We start from the raw sequence: 22,946 nt of genomic DNA, 5'->3' as shown, positions 1-22,946 counted from the left end.
TCTGAAACGGGAAATATCTCACTTTTTTCTGCTGTAATCTATGTGACTGCTGCACAAGGCTCTCTCTGTACCTCTTCCATTCTTCTTCAAATGGCCTCTCAATGTGTGTGCGTGCGTGTGTGTGTGTGTGCACACATGGACATTCGGTGTACTTTTTCAATATTGACGGCTAAACCACAGAGGTGACACCAGGGAAGGATGGTCCATTTTCTTTTAATGGCAGGTATTTATAAGCAAAGTATTTCCAATCTATAGTTGAAGAATATTCAAGGAGATTGGTGAGAGAGGATAAAGGCCATGACAGAGACCAAACAATTGTTTTTTTTAACCACATTATGAATGTGGTAGAAACAAAAAAAAGTCTAAATTATAAAGTGACAAAATGAAAAGATCAATAAGGCACGTCATGGAAAAAGAAGCGATCCTCCACTCTATTATTAGCACAGCTACTACATTTCATTTCAGAGTAACATCAGATTGTTTGATGTATCTGTCATCTCAGAATTACCCAAATGTTCATGCAGTTGACTCATCAGTTTGACTAATGACACACTTGGCTGGTCACCCTAACATTTATTTGTCATTTTTTCTTTTGAGCAAATTGTGGTGTTCTACATTGTTGTTTGTGATGGTAATTATGAATCCCATCTGCAGTATTGTTACAGACAAACAAAATCAGAGGAAGAGGTGATAGAGAGAGGAAGGGAGAGTGAGTAATGTGATGTGCACGCAAAGACTACCCTCATTTTTAGATAAATAAACATACAATACACACAATACTGTTGGTACATTTGATCACAATTGTAAATGCAGACACAATAATAATAATATCCACTGATAGGACCACTTTTCATCTACTGTAACCGTTTTCACAAGTGCTTAAATAGTAGTTATTTCCATTGAGAGCATAATTATAACTAAACATGCCTCAGATATCCATAATAGTGGCATTGTAACATCTTACTGTATGCACTGTGGCCATTGTTACCACACGCACCACAGCCATGACCACATTATAATCAAATTAGCAGTATCATAAAGCCCAAAGCATTTTTCACTGTACAAAAACAACATCACTATATTTTCCAGTTTACGACATCTAAACAACTACAGAACTCAAAGTAAAGACCAAGAAAATAAGTTATCAAAGTACCAAAAAAGATTAGAAGGCCATTACCTTTAACATAGCTGTTTTGTTTCATAACAGATACAGTAAGACTTTGTCATGTTGTGCCATTGAATGAGAGGTGGAGCAGAGGTCTCGTGTAGCAGTCTCTGTGTGCGCTTGGATTGGCAGCTGGGTTGGGCTGGGTCGGTCCACAGGATTTGATATATTATATTCTGTCTCTCCAGATCAGAGGCAACGTCACTGAATCGGTCATCCATCTCCTCCCAGGTCCTCAGCTCTGTACTGACACTAACATTCATAGTATTCACCCAGGGTCTGCACCAGATAATCAGTTTACCCCACACAAAAAGGCAAAATGTTGCTTCTTAAAACAAGTGGAAACATCACCAACTACTAAGTGATAAATGTATCTACAAAAGCTAGGCAACCTGCTACTGCTGTTACTACTCTTGTTGAAAGCAAAGTGAAAGCCTTTTACATGGTGCAAACACTGAGTGAGTCTGACCTTTAGAGTGTGTGTGTGTGTGTGTGTGTGTGTGTGTGTGTGTGTGTGTGTGTGTGTGTGTGTGTGTGTGTGTGTGTGTGTGTGTGTGTGTGTGCGCATCTGTGTGTATGTGCAGTCACTTTCTGTTCTCCTCAGGTGTCCAAGGTGTGTCTTGGCGCTCGGTGGGAGTTCTCCTCTGCTCTCCCTTTCCCTCTCTTCTCACCACCTGGAGGAGCATACTTCCTTTTGGTCTTTTTACGTTTTTTATCTGAGCACCACACTCTCTCGCAGTACTCTTCTACTCTCTGGGCATCCCCGTAGCCAATTAGCTGGAGAAACTCCTTGTACCACAGCCTGGAGTGGGGGCCTGGGACCGAGGATGGCACCAGAGCCCTGGGGCTAATGCTCGGGCCTGGTGGGAGGCTCATGGAGGAGTGGCACGGAGCTGCAGCTTTCTCTCCCTCCCCATCATTAGCCCGGTGGATCGCTGCCTCCACCCTCTCCCCTCTGAGCACGTGTAGAGAGACACGTAAAAGTGTGTGCACGTATCCGTGTTCCACAGTCTGGCACACGTACACGCCAGCATCTGAGCTTCTGACTCGCAGAAACAGCAGCCCGTGGGAGGTCATGATAACACGCTCATCACCTTGAACCTACGCGGAGGGCAAAAAAGTGATTATTTTTTTCCAGCCATTGATGTAGCCATTATTTAAGTCGAGCCATTCAGATAGTTGCTGCACTGCTGCTGCATTTTTTCTTCTCCCCGAAAGATTTTTAATTAAAAAATTTCAAGAGCTAAAGGAAGTAAAGGAAATTAAGGGATGGTAGTAATTCAATAGCAAACTTAATACAGTGTCTCTGTGCTTAAGGTTCTGTGAGGTGTATAATCAGTCCAGATTTCTTTTTGCTGTAGTATACACTGCATATTTAAATATGATGTTTATATCTTTATATCTGATATAAAAACATTTTAATAGTTCTTAGTAAGTTCTGAGACATTCAAATGCATTTTCCAAGGTTTTGAGGTACAGCATATTGCACTGAGGCTTGAGTCACCACCCCAGTAAAAGTACAGTTGAGGAGAATGACATTTTCCTTGGGTCTATGCACTCAGGACGGTCCACGAACTTTCATCCCAGTCGCACTCGCAGCTGCAAGACAATCTATCTGTATCACTAGACAGATCTCTAGGGGTGAGAGGAAAAATAGTGAGAGTGGAGTACGAGGACTAAGTGCCAAATATGATTTAAATCAACTGACCCTTAAAATTTCATTACTTCACCTCCTGCTTCATTGGTTTTTCCAGCATGTTTTATCTTTTCACATCTGCGATTGTGGTGTAATATTTCTTCAGCATGTTTATGTTTTGTTTTTGTTTGTTTTTTCATGTATAGGTTCATTAAACTCACCTCATGTTTCTCTGCTCCTTTCTGTAAGAACCAAAGGACCTTAGCCTGAAGTGATCTAGGGACACACGCCAGTAAAGTGCTGTTGCTCTCCACGCCATACACCAGCCTCTCCTCCGCTCTGTGCCATTGTTCATCTACACATGAACACACACGCACACGTCATAAAAGATAGTGAGGCGATAGACATGGCAAGGCACTGCCATGACCTTTCATTATATATAGAGTGGGTCTACTGCCAAGCACACAGACGTCTCTCACCTCTAACTGCAATGCCACATGAAGAGTTAATTTTTTTTTTATATGCAGTCTGGTGCTTCTGAAGAACTGCATAATTTCCTTGCTTGCACACAAGTATTTGTCTGACAAAATTTTGCAATACCAGTAAATACACACAAGCACGGCCATACACACACCACACAGTCATTTTATACACTAACCATCAATTTGCAGCCCATTGCACAGCTGGACGGCGTTGCCATGGCGAACATCCTGCCGCCTGAATCGTCTGCTGAGATGGGAGCGAGGGAAGTAGAGAGAGAGTAATTTTGAACATGTGATCAAAGAGCAAGAGGTGGGTGAAAGGAAAGAGAGAAAGAAAGCAAAGTGAGAGGAAAAGAGGATGAGGAGGTGATCAAGTGCATACTGATAGGCATTACATAACACCTGGCTGGCATGTCTCTCAGAGTCTGTGATACTGACTGAAACCTTTGCCTCAGAGCATTGTGACATTCAGGGCAAAATGCTATGATGGCACAGGAGTGTGCTGGTAAAGGTGTGAAGAGCTGATATCACACAAACAGAAAAAGATGCGCCCTGTCTTGGGGTGTGTGTGTGTGTGTGTGTGTGTGTGTGTGTGTGTGTGTGTGTGTGTGTGTGTGTGTGTGTGTGTGTGTGTGTGTGTGTGTGTGTGTGTGTGTGTGTGTGTGCACGCTGTTGTACCTCTTGGTGTAGACTCCAGCAGGGTAGTATCTAGAGCAGGTGAGACCATCCCAGGCACAGTAGGGGTCTCTGGCCAGACAACAATCAGCACATTCTGAGCCATAGAGGTCACACTGATGCAGTCTGACCTGGGCCACACCCACCTCTGACCCCACATACAGCTGTTGCTGTGGAGCCAACATGGACCATTAATAGCAAAGTTTGTTTGGAATCAAAGTTTATGTTTTTACTTGTGTTACATAGAAACAAGCAGGCCACAGCACATATATTATGTCAATGCAAAGTAATGAAAAATGTTGCAATGTTAACATCTTGTGGCTAAACAACAGTATTGCATGAACGAACAATAGTATGGAATTCAGATGTCCTCTTACCCTTTTAGGAGATATTATGATCTCTCTTATTGGTGCTGGCACCTGCAAATAGGAAACATTTTACTGTTGTTCAAAATGATGCTGCATCAGTTGAATCTGATATGCTAAAGGACAGATTAACGAAAACTGGCTTCCCGTCATGCTTCTATCCATCCCAAATCAGGTCTTAATTAAAATGTCACCAGATGCTGCTTGCAGGCTAGTTTTCAAATGTGACTGATCTAAATATATTAAATCATTCTGAAGATCTCTCAGCAGGCTGGCTGCACAATCATACTTGTGCTCCTTTCATGATGGAATGCAATCACTGATTTCAAAAAAGAGTCGAGAGAGATCTCTTATTGTGTAACTGCACCAATAATGGACTATGAAATGTGTGCAGTGAAATGCAGAATTTGGTTGTTACAAAGTCTACTTTGCTTTTACATGCTGTTCCTAAAAATAGAGTACCTTGAATACTTGCAGCTCTTCCAGCAGCACCTCCTCCATAGTGTCTGTGTCTTTGTTGTAGATGGTGATAACTTTCAACACCACTGAGTCATCTAGTGGAAGAAGACAGTAAAGTTCCATGGCAAAAGTTATACTGATAATGGCATAAAACCCTTCTCTTCTTTCACAACTGGTGCAAAATTTCAGTTTGAAATGCATCTTCAACAATATATTTCACTAATATATTTTTCAATATGACTTCATGACATCAGAATGTCACGTCACGTGTGCTTGTCCACCCAAATGTCCAGAGCATCTCCTGTTTGTCTGCTTTGCAAGTAGTAGCATGCATATTTTGCAAAGTCATGCATGGCACTCTGCATTAAGCATGGCAGGAATTCATTCTTCACAGCGTATGTACCAGTGCCGATGTAAAGAACATGGTAGTGTCCATCCTGGGCTTGGACTCTGTCCACAGCGATCTGGGTCAGCTTTCTCCTGCCTGGCTCTGTCTGCAGCAGGACAGGTCTACGGTGCTGGGGAAGGACTGGACGATACATTACAGGATGAGAACGCACAAACCGCAAAACCTCATCAGGAAATTCCTTCGAGCTGGAGAAGCCGCCTCCATTCACCTTACTGGCACACTGTTAAAGAGATGATGTGACAGAGTAAAGGGTTAGGGGCAGGGAAGGGGACAGAAGAGGGTCATTAACTGCGCTGGCACTTTATGTAGAAGAAAAGCTGACATGCTGTCGTCTGGCTCTGGCTGTTCCTGTATGACCTGCTGAGGTAGCGACAACAGTGCTGACATTCACCAGAGCTGTCCTACATGCTCTCAACACTGTCACTCTCACTGCACGTCTGTCATAGACCCATCTAACGGAGAGTGCAGTGAATGCATAATGTTGTGGTGCATCAGGAAGGGTACCCTACAAACACACCTTTATTAGAGCCTTAAAGACTTACAGATCCTGGTCGAGGGTAGGGGACTCTGTCCTCATACGGTGTCCAGTGATGCTCAGGTCTCTCTCGGTAGGCAAATGGACCATTAAAGGCTGCTCTGATATCCTCCATGCGATAGACACACACTGCATAGCCTTTAAACACCGCGCTGCAAAAAGAGCTTTTATTACTGATTTGAAGGATGATAGAGTTGTGACTGTATGATGAAACACTGATTTCGTCCTCCACTCACCTCGTTGTGCTGAAGAGGCCAAAGATTTCTGGGTTTTTTCCATCCTTGTTCTTGAGAACAAACACATCCTCTAAAACAACAGATGTAGAATTGAGCTGATGTTTGTTAGTTTGACCTCATCAACATGGTAAACATTACACCTGCTGAACATCAGCAACATGTTGGTTCTGTCACTGTGAGCACGTTAGCGTGGTGACATTAGCCTTTAGCTCAAAGCACTGCTGTAAATCACAGTTTTAAGATTACCCCTAACAGCTTGGGAAAGGTGTGGCATGCAAGCAGTCTCTTTGTAGCCCTACCGAGATCATCGAAGTGTGTATCAATGCCGCTGGGTCCGGCCACGGAGCAGATAAGACGAGTTTTCAAGAAGGAGCTCCACCTATTCACCAGCATCCTCTGGCCTCCTTGATCATTCTGAGAGATGGAGGGACACACAGAATGTGAGTGCAACACTTTGGCTGAATCATGCCCAGAATGTTTCGACAGCATTAGTATTCTCACCGCACAGACTCGTCCAACACGAGTATATACAGCCTTGTTCAGTCCCTCAGCATCCGTCTCCCGCTCAGTGAAGAAGAAGTAAACTTTATCATCATCCCTGTCATCGTTGTCAGGAATAACTGCTGACCCCACGAATTTAGGCTCTGTGGGGAGAAGAATTTGTAATGAAAGGCACGCCTGCCAGAGCAAATGACTGGTATAAGCTTGTAATTTTATGGTAATATTTGTCTGACATCTAATAACCAACTTATTCAATTTGATCATCAATCATGAAAACAGGTTTGATAAAGGAATATACATACAAAACATTTATGCTGTGGAACAATATATCCCACGTGAATTGCTACTTCTTTTCTTTTCTTTTCTTTTCTTTTCTTTTCTTTTCTTTTCTTTTCTTTTCTTTTCTTTTCTTTTCTGTCATGCTGTTTTGACATATTTTTGAAAACATACTTAGGATTTGTCACCTCATAGTCCATATCTGTTTGAACTCTGTTGAATTTAAAGGGAAATGTAGTCATTTTCCTGTAATATACACCAACCACTGAGCTGCTGCCTGTCGTCTCTTTCAGTCCGCGTGTAGGTCTGGTTGTTAAGTCGACATAAAGCGCCGTCATTCTCCCAGTAGTCAGTGTATAGGCCGATGTACAGCTCTCCTCCTATGCACACACACACACACACACACACACACACACACACACACACACACACACACACACACACAAGGTGTATAGTTGAATGTCATTAAAAGTGCAGCCTTCCATTTGTTGTGATTAAAATGCTGACATGGAAATGAACCACAAGATGGCACTATTGACTTGTTGGAGGTCATCAATGTGAGCAAACACCTTCAGTGTGGAACTGCATGGCATGTATTCATCCAGCTGAAATGAAAACATGCATTGTGGTCCCACAACTGTGCTTTTAGCTCAGCTGATGGTGAGGTGATGAGTGATAGAGCGAGCAGTGTCTTACTGGAGAGCGTTGATGTGCAGGGACTGTTGGGGTCGTATGGACAGCGTCCTCTGCCACTCATTACACTGTCTCCTTCAAGAGCAAACTGCCTGTCCTAAGGTTAGCACACACACACACACACACACACACACACACACACACACACACACACACACACACACACACACACACAGATACAGTTATTCATACACAATATGCATGAATATAAATACCACAGGCACACACTCAAAAAGTATTTCCTTGCAAAGGCTTTAGCAACATCCAGACAAACCCCACTAGGTGATGGAGAGACAGATTGAAGAGAACTAGAGAGAGGAGGGATCAGAAAGTGATGGATGAGAAGGAGGAGGAAGGATAGATGAGACAAGGGGTGATGGATGACCAAATGAAGGACTGTTGTCTGAATGTGTAGAACCAATTATTCTCTGCTCTTTTATCACAAAGAGTTCACTACTTCTACTCCTCTGATCTTCTTGCACACAGCACAGCAAGTGGCAGAAACACACACACACACACACACACACACACACACACACACACACACACACACACACACACACACACACACACACACTGAACTCCCTCTAGAACCACAGCTCATATGCTGTGGGCCACCACAGTGTTTATGACTGTCACAGGCAGATCAGAGGAGGTGTCATGTATTGATTTATGAGTAGCCAAGGAACCCTACTGTGCTGTGACTGCCGCCCTGACTACAGAAGTCAAATTCTGGGTTAAACTCATCTTTCACGGAATGTGGTCTATCAAAACCAAACGGAAAATAGGTAAAATAGCTACAATACTCATACAATACTCTGAAATGTAGGCTGTTCTTTATGTCTGGGCTGGTAGCGCATTGATACATGATCTGTTAGTCAGTGCCTGGCTTGATAATTGACAATAACATTTTCTATCATAGTTTATTGTTATCTAAATATTATTCAGCTCCAGCTTAATGCTAATTGTAGACTAGATGTAATCTTATACACCAAGTATGAAATGTATGTCTCATAGAGAGATTAGGTTGCTTATACTGATCCAGCTTTGCCCACCCTATGAGCATTCCAGTGGTATGAGAGATGGTTGAGCTTGGTTCCTGGACTGGTCGACCTAATGGACCACTGTTGGAATGCAGGGTGGAAACCTTTTCCCTTCCTCACTTGCTGAGTATGTAACACACACACACACACACACACACACACACACACACACACACACACACACACACACACACACACACACACACACACACACACACACACACACAAAGGGCTCTTCCATGTTTGACATCTGGGTTATAGGTGTCATACTGGAGACAAACATGCTCGCACAGATGTATGCAGGTTATTTCATATGGACACCAGTATGCACGCAAAACACTCACCAATCTCACTCAGACAGCTGACACACACATTAGAATTGACCCCTGAGTGAAACAGGAAATCAGTCTTTTCTGACTTCAAACTTGTTGCTACAGAAAGCTGCACCTGGCCTGTCCTTCCTCTACCTATACCGTGCATACCGGTGTCACCTTTGCTGGGAGGAAAACAAAAATGCCATCCTCTTGTACTCACCGTCTTTCCCATGTCCACTTCACATCGCACATTCATTGGTTGTTAGGAAGATGAACTCAAGTACAGCTGCACATGCTAAACGTTTAAAGGCTCAGCTGTCCAAGCTATACTAACAATTCAAGCAGCTCCTGGCAAAAACATTATCAAAACAGTGTGGAGAAGGTTTTGGCTACAGCTATAGAGTCTAGAGAAGAGGGGCACAATGGGAAAATTGGCTGAGGGTATAATGAAGAAATCTGCAACATTTTCATCAGAATAATTGTCTGTTTCGCTGCCAGCCCTTTGCAGGGGAAAATCTGATGCTCACTACAGGCAACAGCCATTTTTAAAGCAGACAAAGACAGAGAATACATAATTAGAAATATCCACCAGGGATGAACAGTCAAATAATGTCAAAATGCTGTATTACTTTGAAAAGATCTCTGGCAGGAGGAACCCTTTGAATGCCATTTGAATATTTAGTTGGTAAGCCAAACTCTAACTCTGTCTCTGGGACTCACCTGCACAGTGTGTCCTACTCTGACCAGGGCACAGATGGGGTTAAAAGCTCCTGTTCCACAGACCAGCAAATGGGTCTGGTTATACTGTTGCAAGATCTTGATGTAGTTTGCACACTCTGGCTGTTAGAAGAGACACAGAGATGAAGTGATGTGTAAGGCAGGGTTCAGAAGAGGGAGGGTGAGTGGGAGAGGGGTCATGGGGGCAGCTTGAGGCCAAGCAGAGAAAATGGTGCAATAGCAAATGCCAGGCTTTTACTGCAACATCAATAACATCAATTCTTCAGGTTAAACAAAGGTTAATTGGCACAATGAGATATGTCAATCAACCATACATACTGACAGTATGTGTCTCTATCATGGACTTATCTACCTACAACACACAATAAATTAATGATGCTATAATGCACATTATCAACTGGGCATTTGAGCTTTCCCATTGAAAATCAACCTCAGCAATACTACCAACTGAGAGTATCTATTTGTATGTTGTCATGTAGAGCGTGCCCCTTACCTTTTCCCTACCCTTCATCAAACACTCCTCTATCTGAGATTCTGTACTGGCCCACTGGATCTGAAAGAAAAGCGCTCATATTTAAAATAGCGTTGTTCCACCCTAAATAAAAAGAAAATAAATTCTGTAATATTTTTTACATGCATAGAAAATTTGACCTAACAGCCATTATTTCCACTGCGTAACAATCTCATAGGGTTATTCTGCCACCTTCTCAGTTTCTCATTAAAAAATCATTTTAAAGAAAGTACTGTTTCATATGAAGACATGCACATGCACTTGTTGCCCTGTGGGTGTGTGAATTCCATATTTCAGGAGGCAGGCAGGGACGGATGACAACAGGCTTACCTCTCTCTGCTGTGTGTTAACCCGGTCCAGGCTGAGGGAGAACAGAGAATTCTTGGCCCCAACATAAAGTCTTTCACGGCCCTCATCCAGCATCATGGTCTGGGGCTGAAGAGATGCTCCATGTCCGTGGAACACCCAGGTCCTGTTTAGCTGCCAAAGCTCTACAGACAACAGCACATAAACAGAGAGAGGAAAGACGAAATGATTATAGCAACACACTGTAAGTCTGCAATTTAGGTAAGGATAGCTTGCTGCTTAGATAGACAGTTTTCATTTCAAACGCAGGTTCTCATCTTGCCTCTTGCCTGTACTAACCAGCAAGATCAAATTGGACCAAACCCCTTCCTCAAGGGATTTGTAACTTCTCCAGTAACCTGTGTCTGAGTCCCAACTGCTCCCATGGCCAAGGGCACACTGCAACATGTGTTTCTGATTCATAGCTTCCCCCAAGAGAGCAGAGAGCAACAGCAGGATTATCTTTCCATCTCATCTCTTCCTCTCATGTGGCACCTATGCCTCCTCTCTCTCAATTCAGCTATGCCTCGTTGCCTTGGTCGAATAACTACAACACATCTTGTTTTCATCATCAGTAAAAATGCAGACAGCATAAAAATATACAGGCAGCTCAAACCCGTCCTCCCGTGGACCAGCACGTTGCAGTAAATTGCTTTAAGGACTACTGCAGCTAACCCTTGACACTTTGCAGAAGCATGGATGAAAGAAGCGGGATATGAATCCTGGGAAAGATGTTATGATTAATGGAAGGGACATTTGATGTGCACAGTATCCTGTGGTCTCTTTCCAGGCAGAAGCAAGTTTTATCTGACAGGAAACGGAACCGGTCTCTTTATCTGCCATGCGTTTGAGATCAGCAGCCACTCCCTGTCAGTCTTGCTGTAGGTGATTTGAAATCCTTCTCTCCAAAGGAAGCAGCCGACCAAATGTCATTACATATAAACACACACTCATCAGAATAACCACACAACATGCGTACACACATGCAACACAGCCAGATGTATCCGCCCGATTGAACCTGACAGGCTGCTCCTCTGTACCTGCTCTCAGTGAGCTTCTGGAGCAGTTGAGGGTGAAGGATTTAAACTAAGTGAAGCCTCAGAGGTGTGCCTTTCCTCTGGGTTGCACTGGCCTGAAAACCTTTCATTAACACATGACCGGGTTAGACCGGGTGTCCTTGTAAAAGAAGAAAGGGGGATCTGGTGTGCATTAGCAGAGCTTTTGAACCCTGTGACAGATTCAAGCTGACAAGGCAGGGTTTGTGATCAAATTTATAGCACTAGCATTGCACAGACTGTCAGACTGTCTCTCTATTTGTTCTACTTCCATGCACCCGCTACTCGTCAGAAAACTCCCTTTAAATGAGGAGGAAAAGCCATCAGCTCTAGACGCATGGCTGCAAAACCAACCAGCTACCTCAAATAATGCTAAGATGTCTCCACGTGCAAGGGTTGCAGGGGGTAACTGTATGATTTGTTTTCCTAGCATCTGTGTATTTTTAGTGACACTTGATCTCCAAGGTAGAAGGAGAGAGTATTTATCCCATTTCTGTAGATTACTCTTAGCAGCAATTCTGTGGAAGGTTTTATTTGTTTAACATAGTATTACGTATCCACAGAGGAATGGGTGACTGTGTATATTTTGTTGCTATTAAGATTTCTTCGTTGGAGACAAGCGACTGTTTGTTTTAGTAGCATTAGATCTCGGGTGGCTAGGTGGCAGAGAGCGAGGGGATGTGGCAGTGGTGTTCTGCCAGGGCTCAGACATGCTTCCTGTAATTATCTAATCCACACTCACTTGGAGCTCTTTCTTCTCTCTCTCTCTCTCTCTCTCTCTCTCTCTCTCTCTCTCTCTCTCTCTCTCTCTCTCTCTCTCCGTCTCTCTCTCACACACACACACACGCACGCACGCACACACACACACACACACACACACACACACACACACACACACACACACACACACACACACACACACACACAGACACGTCTCTCCTCTCTGTCTCTTTATAGTTCCCTCTGAAGTTAAGCTGAACTTGGATCACAGTCCTGACTTTAAACAAGTGTCAGGCCCCGCTCTCACACAATCAGCTCCTTCTTTATGTGAAGTCAAATCTGCTACCACTTATTCAGATGACAGACGTAGACTGCTATTTAAAGTGATGGAGTAAACAGCGGGTAAGCCAAACCCTTTTTTCCATCCACTTTTCACTTGTCTTTGTTAATAATGATGAGCGGCAGCTGATGTGCTGTACATGGACACACATCCGCACACAGAGATGCACAAGTTCTCTCTCTCTCTCTCTCTCTCTCTCTCTCTCTCTCTCTCTCTCTCTCTCACACACACACACACACACACACACACACACACACACACACACACACACACACACACACACACGCAAACAGATACATTTCATTCTACGATTTTGTTTACATATTTGATATTTTGCATATATAGTGTTCAGCTCTGAACTTGAATGTTTCCATGACATGCTCAAGAAATTAAACAAACAGTAACCAGCTTGAAACCTGAAACTGAAAGAAAGAAAGAAAGAAAGAAAGAAAGAAAGAAAGAAAGAAAGAAAGAAAGAAAGAAAGAAAGAAAGAAAGAAAGAAAGAAAGAACATTCATTTCCCACCAATATACAAGCGAGAGTAAACTATAATCACATTTATAATAAAAGAAGGTGTTGAATAATCAGCTTAATTGTATTTGATTACAGTTACTGTAAAACACAATTGGTGAATGTGATTACACTGACACTGAAAGATGCTTCAGAGTGCACAAAGCAATTTAAAAGGTTTCTCCTCTGTCATTATGTGCACCAGTCACAGACAGTTGCAGCTTTACTCAGACTGAAGAAGGGAAAGGGGGGATTTCCGCATTTCCTCTGTCTCCTCTTTCCTCTCCAAGTTTTTTATCGCCATCTGCAGCCAGCGAGGGCTCCTTAGCTGACGGCTAAGGACCAAAAGGAGGTTTCTCCATCAGCAACTGGACCAGGGAGACACATGGCCCTTACTGTGATCCCACATCAAACGGAGGACACAGAGAAAAACTACTCCCTCAAGACAGACACTTTCGTCGGCTGTCTGAGGAGCGCTGAGAGATTCCTGAGAAGATTTGGTGAAGTGAAATCAAAATAAACGCTGTGATCTCCTCTTTATCCGTGTATGGAAACATTGTTTTGCTGCACCGTGAAGAACAATGTGTGTGTGTGTGTGTGTGTGTGTGTGTGTGTGTGTGTGTGTGTGTGTGTGTGTGTGTGTGTGTGTGTGTGTTTATTTGTGTGTGTGCAGTAGTAATCGACTTTTGATTATAAGTCTCTTAACAGTGGGATTTAGTCAAAGAAAGCAAGATAAATGCACATGGGACTTCATAAAAAAACATTCCCCAGCAAACTTAGAAACACAAATTAAATTTGATATCATAATTTGATCTATTGCCAATACGCAGCACACATTTCATGTCTGAAATTACACTTGTAGTTGGCAATCTCAAATTTCCAGAGAAATAAGTCTATGGTGGGTTACTTATTGAGTAATGGCACTTGTGCTGGAACAGAAACAAAGAGAATTATTAGAGTGGGCTGGAGTTGAAGGGGGCAAGAATAAGAGGGGAGCCTGTTCTCCTCATGCCGTCGGGGCCTGAGTGAGACTGTGAAGCCCATGGGGGTGGGGTCAGGAGCTGGAGAACTGGGGTGTTATGCCATTATCGGTATACAGCCTTGTGTTCCCGAATTCTCTTGTGAGTGGGGAGGGGAATGATGTCACGGAGCAAAATGAAAGCCACATGGAGTGTCTGAGCAGGATGTGAGTTCGAGAAGAGAGCAACGTATGTTATAAAGACTGAGTATGAGTCTGTATCCTGGCTGATGTGAGAAATCAGGACAATACCTTAAGAACTGATGGCTCTCTTTTAATATGCTTTCCAAATAAAGGAATGTTCCACATTTGACAGATATTTGATCAAAGTCTAACCCCATCTGGTCCAAACTATAATGCCTCAACCATGCATATATATGACCTCAGAGCCCAGATGAATTACTTATTGATGTGGCTTACTGTGTGCCTATGCATAGCTACTGTGTATGTCAAAAGTGTAGACTGATTTTCATATGAACTGTAGTTTGCGTGGAAGAAGAAAGAAGTTTGCTCACTGAACAAACTTAAAACTGCATATAGGTGTCTTTGTTACATTTCTTCATGCATTAGCTATTCTGTTTATTCCACTTTGAATGTTATTCTAAGTTTAACCAATAACCTTTGCAGCCATATTCCAAATGAACGGTTCTGCTCTTTGTTTCCTCTCTGGATGGCAAAATAGAGGAAAACAAGCTTTGCTTTGCTCTAAACTCCCAGCCCACAATGAACAATATCTACTTGCCATTTTCTGTGTCAAGTGCTCACCTAACTTGTCATCCTTCATCCTCTTTTATTCCCTCTGTTATATCATTGCAACATACTCTCCGAAGGCTCAGACAAATGTTCCTTCTTTCCTTTTCCCATTTCACAAACTTAACTCATCTCCTCTCCCTAGTCCCTTCACTGGGAAAAGGTCAGAAAGGATATTAGAGTTTCACCAGCTGCCTTCCCCTCTGGACATCTCATTAATGAACAGGAGAGCACACACATAACACAATGGGAGAGAAAAGGAGGCTGGGACGCACACAGACAAAATGAGAAAGCGAGAGAGCGGCAGAGAGAGAGGTGAGGGTGGAGGGACGGGGGTTGAAAAAATATCATTTTCCTTCGCTGACCTAAAAGGTGTGATTTATCTAATCATCACCATACCCTCCATTTTCCAGTGGTTTGATATAAGGTCTATGACTGCCCTATGGCCACGATCCAATGTGCTAAATGTTAATTATAAGTTTCCTGCACATGTAGGCGGAAGAAATTTGATGGAACTCCTCACTTTGCACATTAGCTTTATATATAAAAAAAAAAAATCCCCCCTTCATTTCATTTCTGGCAGACACAACTTAAGGCCATACTGGTATTCCCCATCTCACCTTCAGAAAGAAAGTCAGCTACAGCCACGTCATTTCACGGTTGTAAAATATATGGAGAGAGCTTTTTCTTGTCTGGAGAGGAAGGTTTAAAATTATAGCTCAAAAGGGGGTTTCATACGTCAGTAATTGCTACCTGAGTAATCCCTGTGTTCACACATGCATGTACCTCTGCTCCTCTCTGCTTAAATCTCACAATTTTACAGTGAGTGCTGGGGAAAACAAAGTCTAAAGAAGGCGTCACACTGACCAGTGTATTTGCACAAGTGTCATACGCTCACCCGCATTTTTAGAATATATAAGGATATATATATAGGATATAAGGATAAAAGAGTAAACAGTATGTCTCGCACACTCATATATGCATGTAGTATATGAGTAAAGTCAGCTGTCAAGTGCTTTAACCATCTTTTGTTTAAATATTCTATGAGGGAAATGTTGCATTGAAATAGGGGAAGCGCATGTGTTTATTTACATAAGTGAACATATACAGTATGATGTTAACCCTGTCAGAACCGCTTTGTATCACAATAAGTTAATTCACCATCACAGACCTGCGGAAGGAAAATATTTACATACTAAACAATTATGACTTTTATGTAAACACGGCTTTGGCAGACATGCTGAAATGGTCAAGGTTTACTCTGTGTGTCTGCCATAGCTGCTTTCATGAACACTTTTACTAAACTCAGACATGTTTTAGGAGAGACAAGCCTGTCTGCAATAATAACCTGGCAACTTGTGTTATTTCTCAGGTATCTGGGAAACTTTTGGGGGATTTCTTTTTCTTTTTTCTTTCTTTTTTTTTGCTTCAAACAGAAGTGAGAGCACATAGACTTTGTCTCACACATAAAAACATTTGTTCTAATGTTTCTCTGTTTTCTTTATCACATAATGGTTCCTGTAAGCGCATACTGCCAGAGCAGCTCTGGACAGATATCTATCATGTGGGTTCGGTGAAATAAACTAAAACTAAACCAGGAATTCATTATCCTGATTTGCTCATAAATCACAGCTGAGCTGAAACTAATCAATGTGACTAAATGCAATGTGCAAACTATTATTAGCGGCCATACTGATGTGTACAAAAGTGAAGAGTTTTTGGAAGTGACTTTGATCTGATTAGATCATCACTAATATGAAAAGTGTTGTATCACACTCTCTGTAGCTTAAGCCAAGCATGATGACAGTGCTGGAGAGGCAGCAACATAAGCCTAGCCATCTACCTGCAGCCTGCCGGGACTCTGACACATGCTAGCTGCGCAACAGCTTCATTAGCAGCCAAATTGATGATTGTCCTGAAAGAAGAGCTCATTTCACTCCACAGGCCACCACAGGCCTGGAGATCTGAAACTGCTGCCAAGATCTTTGGATGATGCAGAACCAAATCACATGGATCTGAGTCAAAAAACACAAAAATTAGAACAAAACTAACAACATGTTTTAATTTCTGCTCTATGGCGAGCGCATCTCCCTGCAGGGCATTTCTATGTATAATACTTCAGGATTTAGGGACTTTAATTGGCCAAAAGTCCAAGGCATTTAGCTGCATTACCATCTTTAGCCTGCATTTAAGGTCTTTGGAAGCTATTTGCCCCAATTCTCTCCAAAGAGAGTCTGCGAACGTAACTCAATACTCTGTGTGATTTAGGTAACGACGTTTTGGAACTGGAGTTAATTGGGGGTGTAAGCAAATGAAAGACTGACTGGGATGAAAGCGAAACAAATGTAGAAATCTGGAAAAATCTTCACTGGTCCATGAAGTCTAGATGAGAAGATGAGGAGTAGATGAAAGAGAGAGCACTAACTATTGCACACCAAGTGTGAGGTGTGGCCAACATCAAAGCGAGCAGAGATTCATACTGCATGGCATTAAGGTCGTCCTTGAAGCACATGACAACGTGCTCAGAGGAATTCATTCCCAGAAACCAGGAGAAAGTTGATCTGACAATTTATTGAGGTTTCTATTGATCCAGCACAGATGCTGCTCATCTGACCAGATGCAGCTTAAAAATATTTCTGTACAGATATTACTAACTTTTCTTTCCCTTTATGAATTTTTTTTCTCAAACGGGAAAATCTAGTTTTTCCACCCTGTCTTGATACTAGATGTTATGATAATATTTTCTTAGTCCTAAGGGTGAATAGTTAAAACTGCATCACTCTCAATCTCCCTGAACCTCATCCAAGTCATTGGTGTGCAAAGAATTCATGCTATTCTGCTTGTGGACGTACGTGTGTGTATGAGTTTGTGTGAACTCAAGGGTGTGTGCAAAATTCACTGGCAGAGCCCATGAGGCATATATTAAGGCTTAGATGTTTTTCATTCCATAATGATAGGATCCAAGCCTTCTCACAGTGCTCTGTGCTAGCCAGAACATGTATCAGATATGAGAGAGAGAGAGAGAGAGAGAGAGAGAGAGAGAGAGAGAGAGAGAGAGAGAGAGGAGGGAGGGGGGAGGTGGATAGGGGGAATGTCAATCACTGTAGTAGCTTTCCCCTCAGGTGGTTAATGAATTGGCTGATATGTGAAAGTCATGATCAGAAAAAATACTGATGTGGCATTTATGACTAAGCACATCAGAACTGATCTACTCACATTTGTTGACATATGAACCACAGCCAAAGTAGAAAAAAGTATTTTTTTCTTGTTTTATTCTCTCTCTTCATATTAGGACTAAGCGATATAACCAAAATCTCATATCCTGATATCGATCATTTCATATCCAGATAACGATACATATCATGACATAGCCCAATTTCTGTAAACTCAATGAACAAATAGTTTATGTAAAATATTTCTTATTACCTTTTTAATTATATACCTGACTTATGAATGAAAACTTCATCATATTTGATTATTTTTCTTCTTTTATTTAGAGCCTTTTTTGCAAATTTTCCTTTAAGCATTGAACAAAAGATAGATACTTAATGTGTAAAATATGAAAAGCTAAATGGAAAACACTTTTCAACTATAATTGCAAACAAAACAAACCTAGGTGTAAAATGTAAGTTTGGACTGAAATGATTCATTTTAAAAGAGGTTAATGGTGTTTTAGTTCAAGTCACGGGTCTGTGGCATAGTTAGTAAAGTAAAGGTTTCCTGTCCGTGTCAGACTTTTCATACCTACACCACATCCATGTGACAGAATTAGACCCTCTTTTAGGTACAAGCTTCAGGTTTTGTTCTCGGCTGGTCAGACTACTTCTGTTTAGAATCACCATGTTTGTTTGTGTTACAAAAATGACAAAAAATGTTGCTATAAAAAGTGCAATGTGTGACACAACAAACTAAATGATTAACATGAAATTCTAGACCTTTTTCTGTCGTCACATGATGTATATTGTCATATTGCACAGCCCTATTTCAAATTCATTCAGATTCTACTTCCATTGCCATTACTTTTCAAACCCTCCTCATGGATGTAACCGAGCAGCCAGACTTGTTACCTCTCCTAACAGACTCACAGCACCGTATTTATGAGTTATTGACCAACCAAATTCCACACTTATATTCAACCATGACTAACGGGCTTATGTGGAATCATCACCTTCTGTTGCTATTGAGATCAAAGAAACTGTGAGAAAACGGCAGTGTTTACTCAAGAGTTTTATCTAGATAAGATAAAAAAGATTAAAAACCCCCATTATTGTAGGAGATACACAACAATCAGTCCACATTCCAGTGCATGCCCGTCCACATCACACGCTCCCTCACACACATAAACGGACACACACAAACACTTTTCCCTCTCTCAGACATCTACACATGGCCAAAAAAAAAAAAAAAAAACATCTTCCATCTCTCTGCCGCTATGGCATGAGAGAAAGCCACATTGTGGATTCTCAGCCACCATGGCCAAGGGATCAAAACAAACTACAAGGAGGCTCCTTGAACATCAACAGTGAGCACTAAAAGTCTGTCAGAGCAGAAGTCAGTCGTCTCAGATCCAACGTGCATGCCGACTTTTTCTCTCAGGCTAAAGCATAAATCTTCGCTGACCACCTGGTTACATGTTACTGATTACCTGTGACATCTTTGCTCTCTCGAAGAAGATGCTGCCCCTCTGACTTTGCTTTGTTGACGCTACTTTTTTGCGCACACACAGTATGTTCTTGTATTTTACACATCTGCAAGTGACAGATATCATAACTTCTTAAATCAGTATAGATAGGTCAAAATAACATTTAACATTTAAGTAATACAGTGGTGCCAACAAAAATGCTGCAATTAATACTGCTGTAAATTGAGAGTAGAGGTCTATCAAAGTGTGAAAATTTGCAATTAAGGCATTGATCAGAGAATACTAGTTTCGGTTGAGGTGGCATTAACTATTCTGGACAGTTTCACACATTATACAGCATCACCTGAACGCTTTGTCTTTGCCTTTATATCGGTGCATCACAACAGAGCATTTTAATGTGTGCAGCATCACCATTTGTTGCCAAATTAGGTAAATTAAAGAAACACACACTTGGTATTTCTTACCTTTGTGCGAGAGCCGTATCCTCGGATAGATGCTGTGGGCTGCTTGAGCCGTGACCAGCAGAATAAGATACAGCAGCATCAGTGTCAGATACACAGTCCTCATGCACTCTGCCATCCTCATTGAGACGCACACTCCACGCTCATCTACACAGTAATCCTGGAAGCCCACTCAATATGGACAGCAAAGTCCATGAAAAGAAAGACAGCTCTTTGCCGCGCAAGTTCCTGCAAGCAGTATTCAACAAGAGATCTCTGACATAGCCATCCAGCAAAGGTCTACTTGGTCCTTTTTCTGATGATCACCACAATGTGGATCAACTGGGTGTATCTCTGCAGCTTCTATACAGTCTCTGCTTTCCCCTATAGCAGTCTGCTGAAAGCTGCATCCACCCACTACCTCGGTGGACAGGATAGTGCTCTGGCTACTATGCTTGTTTGGTCTTAGTAACCAGGGAGAAGAGAAGTCCAGTTGCTACATTCATGCCGCAGTGCCCACTGCTCTCTGTCCATATGTCAGTCCGTCTGTTTGTTTGTCTGTCTGTTTGCCCAGCTCAGATTTCTGATCTGATGACAGACAAAAAGAAAAAAGAAAACAAATCTATGAATCCCACAAAGGTGAAGGAGCTGCTGCTTTGTAAAACCTCAATGCATTTGTCTGTCCCAGCAGGCAAGCAGGCAGGCAGGCAAGGCTGGAGCTGTTGTACTGTATCCTCAGGCTGCGTACCTCCTCTTGGGTCCACTGGAGCCAGTCATTTTCTGGACAGGAGCCCAGGAAAAGGCAGAGTGGGAGAGGGGAGGAGTGGGGAGCCTCGTGCCTGGCGTGCCGTCTCTCTGCACTGGGGAAGAAAGTGAAGCTCTAGCTCCTAACTCTGCTCACGCTCGAGTGGTCAGGGAGGATCCAAACCTCAGCTCAAACCTCAGTGACTCAGTTAAGATGGCTCCTACCACAGCCACTGATCTGGGTAGAGGCCACCTGCCATGGTGTGGTGTGTCTGAGGAAAAGCCTGTGTGTGTGGTTGGTAACGTGGGGAGTGTATATCAGCCTGAAGGGCTGAAAATTGCCGCCTCCTTCCTCTAGATCGTCTTGAGATCTCCCTCTCCCTCCCAGGCAGTTGGATTAAGTGTGCTGTGTCTCCCAGGCAGGCTCTGTAAAACTCTCCCTAGCTCCTCTGAGAAACGCTGCCTCTCATGTCACTCTACAGACCACCCCTTGCTTCTCCTCTCCCCTTCCCTCCTCCTTCACCACCTCCTACCTCCGCTGCATTAACATGGACCTGGGCCAAGGTTTTCATCCTCTTAACTCTGGCACTTCTTTCGTTTTCAATTATTGCCCTCTTTGTGTTTGTTTCCGTGTGGATAGTCATTATCACTGTTACCATGGATTTTTATGTGCAAGGTTTCTTTCATGGCAATTTTCTTCTCCCGTCCCATTTAATCTGTCCTTCTGTTTGTCTATCTCCCAATCTCCCACACTCGTCAGTTCTGTAAAACCTAGTTATTAGTTGGCCCTTGTGTCCAGTGTGTCCTTCCTTAATGTATCATAACGTGCCTGTCTACCTTTTCCACTTTTTGTGTTTCTTCCTCTGCTGCTGTATTCTGTTAGAATGGCTCAGAATCTGTCTCTGTTTCCAGTACTGTTTGTCCATGTGTACCTGTGAGTTCTGGTGAGTTCAGGCATTCAGGTATTGTCAGTATTGTGTAAAATATTAATGCTGAACTCATTGACATGCAGTCTTGTAGTGTGTCCTTGTAGTCTTTTGTTTTGTCTCAAGGTCCACAGCTTTCTGAATCTGAAACACGCTCTCAAGACGAAAAAAGATATGACTGGAGTCATAATTGAATTTGAACATATCCCCACAGGAAAGTCCCACAGGAGTCCTGTTACCGGAGCAGAGCGCTGTGTGTCTCCCGTAAAGCTCTCTGTCATCCATCTGTTTCTCTCTGTCTCTTTCTCATGACTGTGTGGTGACACCAACATTAAGTCATGCTGATCCCTAAAATGGAAGTCTGCAAAAGAAAAAAAAAAAAAGTTCTCTCTTGTTCTGTGTCTGGTTCACATTGTGGTTTTTTTTTTGATTTGCAAAACAGTGATTTGATGAGAACATTTCCCAATAATCATGTTCATAATTAAGATCTTTCCATTGATTAACAGCAAAAATAAAACTGCGACAATGTCACAAACTCGTGCACAGACAGCAGCAGGCATATATTACTGAATAAAGAGGATGAGTAGCTAAATGGGGAGGCAGAGAAATGAAAGAGTGATGAATGCACAGTGTGAATGCGAGTGTGAATGTATACCCATCAATAAATGGCAAGCCTATAAATTAAGACACATACAGTAATATGAAATTGGAAATGATTGCGGTTGGTTGCAGCAGCTGCACCCCCACCCCCTTGCACCACCCTGAGATCTGATAACTCCAACTCCCACGTTGCACCTGTTCCCTGCCAGAACAGAAGGACTTTGTGTGTGTGGAGGTCTCATAACATATACTATCTCTGTTATTCCATTGCCTGGTGCAATTATAGCCTCTCATCTGTTGTTGAGGGTGAGACAACTGTTCAATGTCAGCTTCCCATGGAGCTGACACTATCTGACGGACTGTGACACACCGTTTCGTCACTTTGAACCCAAGCATTAATGTAAGAGCATATTTAAGCCTCACATCCTGATAAAAGGTGCACCGGAAGATTTTCATTTCCGATATCTTAAGCTTCTACATCAGATTAATAGCCATTTAAAGAGGCTAATGCACACAGGCCAGCAGGCACAGCATCCATTCACTCACATCGGCCCCTCTGTGACTGAATGGGTCTCTCCTTCCTTCACCCGGTCTAATAGCAGTAATCAGTCAGAAACCAGAAACAGCAACAGCAACAGCTCAATCCCCCACCTTTCCACTCCTATTTTAACCACCCCTCCCTCGCCTGTCCCTGCTTCCCTCCCCTTTTCTTGATTTGTGCTGTGCTTTCCACCATTGATGTTTCCATTAGTATGATTCTGACTGCGCTAATACCTTGTACCAATGGCAGCCCTCCTACACAGCAGCCATACAACGAC

General features: G+C 42.6%; 1 protein-coding gene across 2 annotated transcripts; it reads right to left on the bottom strand.

Annotated features, from left to right (window-relative positions):
- Positions 1–197: 197 nt before the first annotated feature.
- sema3e (sema domain, immunoglobulin domain (Ig), short basic domain, secreted, (semaphorin) 3E) lies at positions 198–21,039 on the bottom strand. Of its 2 annotated transcripts, XM_070973223.1 has the most exons (18): positions 19,883–21,039; positions 10,369–10,529; positions 10,021–10,080; positions 9,510–9,629; positions 7,436–7,529; positions 7,003–7,119; positions 6,464–6,606; positions 6,262–6,376; positions 5,963–6,032; positions 5,734–5,878; positions 5,186–5,411; positions 4,786–4,877; positions 4,336–4,377; positions 3,962–4,128; positions 3,460–3,530; positions 3,023–3,156; positions 1,750–2,266; positions 1,597–1,687 (listed from the first exon to the last, which is right to left on the bottom strand). In XM_070973223.1, exons 1-17 carry the CDS (start codon positions 20,001–20,003, stop codon positions 1,766–1,768), a joined length of 2,379 nt encoding a protein of 792 aa, XP_070829324.1. In that variant the 5' UTR covers positions 20,004–21,039; the 3' UTR covers positions 1,597–1,687; positions 1,750–1,765. The 2 variants fall into 2 exon arrangements, with proteins under 2 accessions (XP_070829325.1, XP_070829324.1); XM_070973224.1 differs by having other exon boundaries at positions 198–2,266; positions 3,460–3,527.
- Between the last annotated feature and the right edge of the window lie 1,907 nt (positions 21,040–22,946).

Source organism: Chaetodon trifascialis, chromosome 10 (assembly GCF_039877785.1).
Source record: "Chaetodon trifascialis isolate fChaTrf1 chromosome 10, fChaTrf1.hap1, whole genome shotgun sequence".
NCBI classification, from domain to species: domain Eukaryota; kingdom Metazoa; phylum Chordata; class Actinopteri; order Chaetodontiformes; family Chaetodontidae; genus Chaetodon; species Chaetodon trifascialis.
This window is presented reverse-complemented; position numbering and strand designations above follow the sequence as displayed.